This window comes from Cajanus cajan, chromosome 3 (assembly GCF_000230855.2).
Source record: "Cajanus cajan strain Asha chromosome 3, NIPB_CcT2T_4, whole genome shotgun sequence".
Taxonomy (NCBI): Eukaryota; Viridiplantae; Streptophyta; class Magnoliopsida; order Fabales; family Fabaceae; genus Cajanus; species Cajanus cajan.
The window spans coordinates 9,017,748-9,028,483 of NC_138519.1; the positions used below are offsets into that span (position 1 = coordinate 9,017,748).

Genomic DNA, 10,736 nt, shown 5'->3' on the forward strand with positions numbered 1-10,736 from the left:
CCTATAACACACAACATGCAATTGACACAAGCATTCTATTAATGTTCACCAATTTTACCCATCATACAACATGTATCACATGCAATTTATCAAAATCACATATTTTTACACTGACAACCTTCACCTAAAACAACACAAGGAGTTCTACTACTCCAATCATTCTCATCCTTATCGCATATGAAAGATAAGAATATTTTCTACAACTCTCATGAAGACACTAAGTCCTAATTCCATCATATACCTTGTTAAAAATTGTAAAAACCACAACCATTTTCCTAAATGATGACAACTTGACCTTTGTTCACTAAAAAGGTCATAATTGGAGCTCTAGATCTCCTTTTTAAGTGGTTATAGCGTCATTGGAAAGCTAACATCCAAGGCTACAACTTTCATGAAGGCCTTAAGATCCAATTCGGTCATCTACACTCACCGCTGCAGTGCTTAAATCAGCGCTTTAGTTTTGGATTTTTGCCAACTCAGTTTCCTTTCCATGGCCATGGCTGTGAATCCACGACCATGGTTGCAAGTTTCTGCCACTCCATTTTTTTCCCACAGCCATGGCTGCAAATTCACAAACATGGTTGCAAGTCTCTACCACTCCATTCCCCCCCCATGGCTATGGCTGTGAATCCACGGCTATGACAGTGGGTTTCTACAAGTTCATTTTTCCTCCACGGCTATAGTTGTGAATCCACAACTATGGCTGAGTCTCATAATTTCTAAAACTCCATGGATTTCACCTTCGATTTCACTCAAATCCTCCATGAACCTGCAATCCAAGGAGACCCAATCCATGTTACAACTCAAATGCATCACTACCAACCACATGCAACCCAAAAACATCAAGAATCACAACATGCATGCATCAAGAACAACCACAAGGTGTCAGCTTTCAACATGCAACCAACCTTAAATCCACCCCCAAAACTCAAATTTTCCAAGAATTCAGTTAATAGTATGTTTCAATTCAAACAGCAACTCAAGATTCTAACTTCCCTTACCTTAATCCCAAGCTCTACGAGGAAGAAGAAGAGAAGAACGGAGGAGAATAATGGAGAAGGAGAATCTGTGCGACTCTAGTGCTCAAGGTCATCAACTTCTCCTATTGCTCAGTACCTTGGTGAATCAAAATGAGAGGATGAGTTTAACAACAAAGAAACATCAAGAGTGAAATAGTTTTCCAGCCCAACGAGTGAAATGGTTTTCCAGCCCAACGAGTGAAGGTAAGTGAGTGAAGGAAGAAAAGAAGAAAATAGGAAGAGAAAAAAAGAGTAGAAGGATTTGAGTCTCACAATTTGAGAGTTAGGGTTTGGATGAAAACCAAACCTTCTGGTTGCCGGTCACAAATCTTAGTCATTCAATTTTTAAATAATATATTCAATGGTTAAAAATAGTGCTTCATCCATGTACCACATTTTATACTACTTCATATTAGAATTTTCGTCGACAGTTGTGTAAAAATTAAAATAAAGTTTTGAATACTAGTATTATCATTTTTGAGACTTTCAAAATCTTTCATATTCTAAGAACAATTTTTCTACTTTGACTAGGCTCTTAAGAACATTTTCCCCTTTATAATATTATCTATTATTGGAGGCTAACTTTGGATATTCTTATCATCCACTTTTTCAAAACGGTGAAACATGTTTTCAAAAATACTATTATTTTGAGACTTTTAAAATCTGTTTCATATATATTCTGTCTAGAAAATAACTAATTACATGAATGTATAGAACTAATTGCTATTTAGTTAAATAAAAAAGAAGACAAAATTATAAATATATTAATAAATATATGTGCTAAGTGAAACAACTATAGTGAGAAGTGTTTCGTATGCCTAAAATCCAACACGCACTACGGCCCATATATAACCAAATCAATAATATTATTGAGTAGAAACATAATAGGCCATGCCAAAATTATTAGAAAATGCATATTTTTGTTTTTAATAATAGTTAAGACTTAAGAGACTATTATTTTTTTACAGATATATTTATTTGAATATTGCATTATAACAACTTACATTGACTGAACTCATTGGCTCGTAATTAAATTTCAATCACAAACATTCCAAGCATACGATAATGACAAGCACGTCAAAACACACCTTTGACAAATTTAATAATTGAAAAATCAACTTCAAAAACAATGTTTATTACTAGAAATTTCATGCATGTTGAAGTAGACAAAGATAGTTACTATGCTTCCATGCCACGCAAGAATTTTTCATAGGTAAATTTAATTAAATATAAGAAGAAAATAAGAAAATTGATTTTAACAAAAAGTGTTCAAATATTATTCCATTAAATCATTTAAATAGATTCAATTATTTTAACATCATTTAAAAATATTAGAAAATATAAATTTAAGAACATATATTTATTTGTTAAATTTAATCTAATAATCTAATAATACATGGATAAATTATGAATGTCATATATATATATATATATATATATATTATTTTAAAAGACAATTTGTATTTAAACATAAAAAATAACAATTTAATATTTTTATAATTGAATTAGAAGTTATTAAAAAAATTAATGTTTTCATATATTAAATAATATAAATAAATTATCAAATAATTATGTAAACTGAGTATATATTAATTGTCATATATTAGAGGTTAACCCCTCCCCACAAAGACTCTCACTTGTATAGCCAATGGATAAGACTTCTAAATCCAGAACCATAACTTATCAAATTATTATAATCCACTTAATTAGCCCACTCTTATTTTATTTTCTAAAACATCCTTAATTTATTTTAAAAGTCCAATTAACTAAAACTAATCCAAGCCAATAAAATAAACTTTATATTATACAATAAGATTATTTTAATTTTATGAAAAATAGGAAGTTACATACAATATTTTTTTATATATAATATTTAATTAAAAATGTTTAGTCTAGTGAAAGCGGGTTATGTAGTTTGTACACTGTACAATCCTAAGTTTTGTCCTTGTTGTTTTCATTGTTAAAAAATGTCATTCAATAATTATTTTATGTCTATAAATACTTGGTGATCTATATAGCAAAGAACTTTTAAGTTCTCTAATTGACTTTTAATTCGGTAAATGAAAAAATAATAGTGTTAAAAGAGAGTTGTCTACGAATCCTAGGTTTCATTTACGATTTTAACAACACTTTAATACCTAACTAAGAATCCAGGAAACAATTTTTTTCTCCTCCCTATTACTAAAAAAAAAATTCCGTGTGATTTTTTTTTTTTTTTAACTTGATCAAATTCATGTTTAATATTTTGTTATTTGTTTTTCCTAAAGAAAAAGATTATTTATGATCAATGCAAACAGCGTGTTAACTACTAAATAATTTTGTTGGTATCATCACATACCAATTCCATTTCAATAGGAAATGACAAATCCATGTTGGACATAAATAACATGTATATTTAATTCTATCATTGTTAAAGTGCTAATAGTCAAATTAGAGTGATAGACATAATGAGTTATGCCATGCTTTTCGGTTTTATTTTATTTTATTTTATTTTTATAATTTTTTTTTAATCTAAGAGGCGCATATTTTCTTATAATACTCATCCATAAAGTTCGATATAAATGCTAAAGGTGGTACTCCATACCCTGTATTAATACAAAATAAGGTACTTACTGATAATAAAAAAAGAATACAAAATAAGGTACTCCTACTCCTTCAACCCTAGATTACTGAATGACTTTGTAAGCAAATTAAAGAGAGAGAAAATATGCACGTTAGTGTTTAGCTATTCAATTTCTATATATGCATTACCTACGGGCAAATGTATTACAATATAACTTGTTTCTTGTAAAATGAACTAGAGGTAGTATTATTTAACATTGTGTAAGTTGCTTGATTCATTGTTAAACTCAATCATATTCCAAAAAACAAAAAAATCTAAATCATTTTAAACTTATGAACATTTCCCACGTAAAAGTGTCCAAGGGTACTTTTTCTATAAAAGCATTTCCCAACATTTGTCTTTTTTGAGTCCGTTTTTCTTGAGTCCTTTTGTGTCTCACAAACTTTTTCAACGTTCAAGTATCTCTCTTTCTCTAAATTCCTTTGTTTTTTTCCCTATCATTTTTTTTTGTTTCCTATTATAGAAATTGTAGCTACGTAATATAGACTTTTTAAATTGTGTTTCTTGTATTTGTTACTTTTATCTGATCAAGCTATGGATTGAACCATGTTGCATGGTCGGAATTGGTGTTTGATAGTTCTTGTAACGCTCTCACTAATGTTTGTTGGCGTGGGGGTTGAGTAGGAAAGTGATTAGGATAGAATTATGCTTTTTACAGTCTTATTTTGTGTCAAGTTACTATTATGCTCCCTCATATTGCTGCCATGGTAATCCTTAAGTGTGATGCCAACATTAATTGATGCTCAATCAAATTTTTTTAGTCCAATATTCAGTCCTTTGCCCAAGTATTTTCATTGTTTTTACTATGTTCATCTTTTTTAATGTAAGAAATCTTCATTTATTTTAACTTCCAATAACATGAAGCTCTTATTCATTTGATATTGTCAACATAATAATAACTTAGAAAATAGGTGATAATGTAAAGTGAATTTACACCATCATTTAATCTCAAATCACTATTAATAATAAATTATTGACTTCTATAAGAAATAAATAAAAAAGTCATTAACACAGTAACATCATTAGTTGATATTATAAAATTATTTTACTCTATCAATGCGTCCATAACCATCAAACTCTAAATAATTTACATTTCTTGATGTTCTCAATTTTGCCATGGATTGTTAATGAAATAAGCCTTGTCCTCTTTCTTAAGATTGTGGCGGGATGAGGGCAGGGAGGAGAACACAAACTTTTAATATCAGTAGGACAATGCCTTTTTCTCCAAATTCAGTGGTCAGTTCTGTGGGTGGCAGAAATTTGGAGAAGTATCAACTTGGTGGGGTCATATTTGGTTGCAAGACCAGTACAATGAAAGAATGTCAATCTAAACAACTCTTTGGTTAGTCTTTTACTCTTTTTCTTATGATCGCTTTTATTGTAGCATTTGTAATAGACTGGTAGCTATTAGTATGGGTCTCAAATCATGGATGAATCAATGATATTTTACATTCAAACATTGACTGTGTTGTGCCCAAACAAGTTTGCATTTCATAACATGCAGCACGGAAATATTTTACTTGTTTACTTGTGAGCTATGAAGTATTGACTGAATTGGACATGACAGAGACTTAGACCCTGCTAATGTCTAAAATATAGGATAAGGGATCTTATACATAAAATTAAGATTTATATATAATCACTTTTAAAGAGGCTAAACTTTATAATTTTTATATAATAATACTCATAAAAGATGAAGAGGATCTTTTAAAAATCAAAATAATTAGTAATTTCTGTAAAAATAATAAAAGAAAAAAAGATGCTATGAGCCTTGAAATATTTATAAATAAGCTCGATTTTTTTAATAAGAGTATTAAATAAGTATTTAGTTAAGCACAAGTGTTTGTTAACTCTTTTAACTTGTGGCCAAGTGGTACCAAAAAGGTATCCAAATTGTATCAAAGAGGTATTAAAATTGTGTGGAGAGGTGTCCGAAGAAAAATATAATAATTTTTATTTGTGACACAGCAAAGAAATGTTGGACAACTATCAAAGTGTGTTTGACAAGTGTTGAGTCTAAAATGTGTAAGATACACATATTGACACAACATTATGTAGTTCTGATTGAAATCAGGATGATTAATATGATAATATCATAAATTCACTGGTTTTAACAATGAAATCCGTCATTTTCAGGATGGGTTGTTTTATCATTTAATCAGTAATTTGTGTTTGTTTTAACAGGCTTACCAGCTAACCACTTTTCCTATGTGAAGAACATTGATCCTGGCCTGCCTATCTTTCTATTCAACTATAGTGACAGGAAGCTCCATGGAATTTTTGAGGCATCTAGCAAGGGACAAATGTATATAGACCCTTATGCATGGATTGATGATGATTCAGAATTGGATAGAACACAATACCCTGCACAGGTATCCTTTGTTATATCTACTTGACAAACTTTAATTATTTTTGGATACAGGTCGGAAATATTTCTACTTCTGATAGCTTCTCTATTGAAAAGCTTTTCATTTTCAGTTGAGAAGTTCTTAAAAAGCTCTTCCTAAACTTGGATCCAAACAAAACCTTATTATGATTCAATTAATAGTGGTTATGATTCATCAAAAGGGCCTAACATTATCTGCTACTAACATTTAAGGTTAAATTTCGAGTCCGGCTTCAGTGCCAGCCACTGTCTGAAGATAAATTTGCACAAGTAATTGCTGACAACTACTACACAAATAACCATTTCTGTTTTGAATTAGACCATAGACAAGCAAGCAAGCTTATTTCATTACTAGCTTCTTTAGCATTTGCTGCTGGTTGTAATTTGAAGTGGAGAAGTGTGTCTCCATCTCCTCCATCAACTCTCAACAAAGGTGAAGCATGTGAAACACCAGAATCAGAGACACAGCATTTAACTAGCTCAAGTAGAAGAAAAGATTCAACTGAAATCAATTCTTCTTTAGATGGGGACACCAAGCCATTGGATACCCTGGCACCAATGAAGGAGATGAATGAGAATGAGATGAACCTTATATATGTGAAACTAAAGGAATTGGCTCTTGGCCATGAAAGCCAAGACCTTTCTGTGTCAGATAATGTAAATGACACTTCTGATGAGAATGATGAGTGCACTGTGGAAAAGGAAAAGGATTATCAGGAGGTGCCAACAGGTTTACAGGAGAAGGAAGAGAGTTTGAGTCCTCCAGTTCAGCATCAAAGCACCATTGACCAGGTAGCTGAGGCTTATGAATGAAAATATATTTAAGGCTTAATTCAATATTTGGTCTCTCAAATGTTATTTTTCCTATTAGTTTTATTTAAATTTTGTTTGCTCTTAGTCTCTCCATTTAACAAAAACATAAGACATTTACTCTTTTGTCCAAGACTGAAAACAGTTTTTGTAATTTTTAAGAACTGGAAACAGATTACATTTAATTAGGAATTGATTTAAACAATCATCATAACATGTCAAAGTCTATGTTTAATGCTGTAAATTAATTGTGTTTTCTTGGAACTAACTTCATTGCATTTTGTAGTTGATGCAAGAAGTTGAAGAACTAACCGCTTTCAAGAAAATACAAACACAGAAAAATCGTTACATGGAGCAGAAGCTGGTACTCCTTTCATCATCATTGATGTCAGCTAAATTTTATCATATCTTTTAATTGTTTCTTCATCTCTTGCATCTTTTAAGTATATTTCTAGCATGCATAAAAATGTATAGGTAATTAGGCATTCATACTTCATAGTCATACGTAGACCAAACAAATGGAACTTCTTAATTCACCTAATTTATCGATTCATGTCAAGTAATGATCACTACATAGAACTTCAAACATCTGCTTCTGTTTGAAAACCTCAAAAATGCAGATCACGTACTGGTTTTCTCCTTAGTTCTTACTAATTAACTCTGTTACCTGATTTCAAATTTGGAATTTAGTTTAGCCATTTTTTTCTTAAATTTTTGGTCTCAATTCATAAATGTGACCCTCTTTTGTCTCGCTCCATCCTTTCAGTGGCTATTGTAGATTCAAACCCCAATTAAAACAGTATTCAGAAGCAAAATGAGGGTAATATAAGTTAAAAGAATGTTAATGTTTGGTTGGATAAGGAATTAATATTGAAATATGTAAACAGCAATTAAAAACCTCATCATTTGGAATAACTTTTAGTACCTTCAATTGTAATCGGTTTCTATTTTTCATATCATAAACCTTTTATGCTTATTTTGTTTATATCATTCCAGAGGGAGGCAGAATTGAAAATTCAGAATCTAATGGATCGTTGTACAAAGTTAGAATCAGCGTTTAATCTTCCTCTGACACATGTTGAGAAGACAGCCATTCAGCCATATGCTGATCAGCATGTAGACCCTAAAGAGTCATTATCTTTAAAACCGGATTTTGATACAAAATCATGGTTAACAGCATTGAATTTCTATTGTCCTTTCCAGAATGTGACCAAATCTCTCTATCCTGTGAACAGAGTTCAATCATATGATTCAATATTAGAGCTAAACGGTAAGTTTTGTGTTTTTTTTGGCAGAAATGGTCATGTTTGGTATAACATAGGAGTGAGATCTTGCTGAATTTTCTAATTTATTTTTTGTGACATGAATTTTTGTCAATTTTTTTTTTATCTTTTATAGTTGGATCATATAGTCCAATTCTCGATAAGTGGGCCTTGTGCCCCTCTTTGAATCAGAATAAAGGAAGTTTGGCACTAGTTTCTTTGACCAACAAAATATTTGGTGATGTTGGTGCTAGTGTAATTGACTGCTTCTCAGATATTGAGGTGTTTGATTTAGACCTTGGAAAGTGGATCTCTGCATATTCAATACAAAACAAGGTAAAATATAATAGTTTATGGGTATTATATAATCCATTTCTGAAAAAATTTAAGAGGAATATCATATGACAGAGCATGATTGAGAGACAATTGGGGATGTAATGTGATTTACATTGACCTTGTTGAAAATAAAAAAGAAAATTCAGACAAATAAAGACCGAAACTCTTACTTTATCCTAATTAGACTTAACCATTAATCATAACAGTGAAATTCTACGGTAAAATTGTAATAAAATCTAATAATAGATACCTATTTATATTCCCAGTAATTTTTTATTTTTCTAATAGCCACTATAGCTTTTTAAATATTTCAACTAATGAATCTTTGGTTTGTTGATGCTTCTAGTTACTTTGTACTTTGACAATTGTCTTGATCTAAGAGAAGACCATGTAGATGGGTATAAGGTTTTTCATGAAAGCTTATATCATAATATAGTTCACATCCTTGCATCAAGTTCTAATTTTCTTTTATTCTTTACATGCTTCTTTGTATTTATGACTTCTAGAATATGAAGTTACATAACAGTCCATCTTTCTCTTATAGAATATAAGTAATTAAAGTTTTGAAGTTGAACAACTTATAAAATTATAATGAACTTATTCTTTAATCAACCTTTTATATTTTCAGATATTTGCTCCCGCTGTCTTAGGATTCAATGATTTGTTTTATATTATTGGTGGATATAATGGAATTGGGTATTTGAAGTAAGATTTTATGGTTCAATTTATGTTTGTTTCATTCATCTATAGTATACTAATTAGCAAGGGAATTGACCATGTTGGCTTTGATCATATTCTTTTCTATTATTTATAAAATTGTTGTCAACAACTGGATAAAATTGTGAATAGTTAGTCACAACTTTTTTCGAAGAGACATTTCTTTTGGTATAAATATTTTGTGCTAAATTGATATATGTTTGGAAACTTTCATCCACTTTGTAGACTTGTTCTTGGTGGTTTTGACGAAAGCAAACTGGTTTCTATTAATACATTTGATTCATCTTCTAGTAAATATGGTGGAGGAACTAATAAACAGAAAAGTTTGTTTATGTCGTCAAAGAATATCTATGTGAGTGGGGCAGTCAAAGTTAATAAGAACATTGTAACATCGGTGAGTACATAAAAAACTATTAGTCTTTTCCTAATTTTTTAACTACTATTAGTCTTTTGTGTGTAAAAAGAAGGATACAAAAAATTTGCACAACTTATAAGCAGAATGGATACAATAATTACATAGAAGCATTGCATGTTAGTTTTGTTAGTTATTCAATCAATTTAATCTAACGTTATTGTGTTGTTTGTACTTTACAGTATTCTAAGTCAACAAGGGGGTTTATAAAAATATGGAAGCCTATAACCGCAATCATCCCTAAGACAGTAACAACTCATTAGACCTATTTTCAAGTCAAATATATTTATTTTATAATAATAATAATACAAGATGTCTATTCTAGTTAAACTCAATGAATTGAAAGTGAAATTCAGCATAAAGAAATGTAAAAATAATAGTATTAATTGTTAACATTGTTGAATAATTAATTGTTAGATCATTTAGAGACTGCTATGACCGAGACAACCATCAATCTTCCTAATGAAACACTACTGTTAGTTGCAGTTGTTTGATGCTAACTATGTGTTAGTGACCTACAGTAATAATCATGTGACTTAATCATACCTTAGACTATAAAACTTCTTCTACTATAAAAAAATGAAATGTTTTTAGTTTAATTAGTTAATTTAATTTTGTGTCATTTAAAACAAAATATGCTACTATCTCTTTGTTTAATAATTTTATTTCGGGGTTTCAAGCTTGCATAATTATTATGCTAATATTAATAAAGTTGATTGAACAAGTTTATTAACTTACATATTTATCAAGATGAATTTTTATGCATAACAGTAAAAAAAAATATTTAGTACGTATGACAATTAATAATTAATTTAATTATATTTTCAATATAATTTCATAAATTTTATCATACAATTTTTATAATTAATATTTTTTTTATTTTAGTTTTTATTTATTCAAATTTTTTTAGTTCCTATAATAGTATAATTGTATAAACTTTTTCTTTTAGTTCTAATACTTGCATTAACTTTTTCTTTCTTTTGGTTTCAATAATTAAATAAAGATTAAATTATATTTTTAATTTCTCTATTTATTTTTAACATTTAATTTGGTTATATTATTTTAAATTTTTAAATTTATTTCTCTATTTTTTTTATAAAAAAAATTCAATATTGTCATTTTTTTCTAATTGTAGCAACAATAGTGAAATTGAATAGAATAATAATATACT

The 10,736-nt window shown here is 29.5% G+C and overlaps 1 protein-coding gene and 1 long non-coding RNA gene across 2 annotated transcripts; both read left to right on the top strand.

Annotated features, from left to right (window-relative positions):
• The first annotated feature begins 4,256 nt into the window (after positions 1–4,256).
• Positions 4,257–8,375, top strand: LOC109789870 (uncharacterized). Its single transcript, XM_020348911.3, has 5 exons — positions 4,257–4,984; positions 5,827–6,014; positions 6,242–6,820; positions 7,125–7,202; positions 7,835–8,375. Exons 1-5 carry the CDS (start codon positions 4,810–4,812, stop codon positions 8,174–8,176), a joined length of 1,362 nt encoding a protein of 453 aa, XP_020204500.2. The 5' UTR covers positions 4,257–4,809; the 3' UTR covers positions 8,177–8,375.
• Positions 8,376–9,098: 723 nt separating this feature from the next.
• LOC145956498 (uncharacterized) lies at positions 9,099–10,108 on the top strand. Its single transcript, XR_014432760.1, has 2 exons — positions 9,099–9,547; positions 9,748–10,108. It is a non-coding gene; the product is annotated as an uncharacterized LOC145956498 (long non-coding RNA).
• The last annotated feature ends 628 nt before the right edge of the window (positions 10,109–10,736 follow it).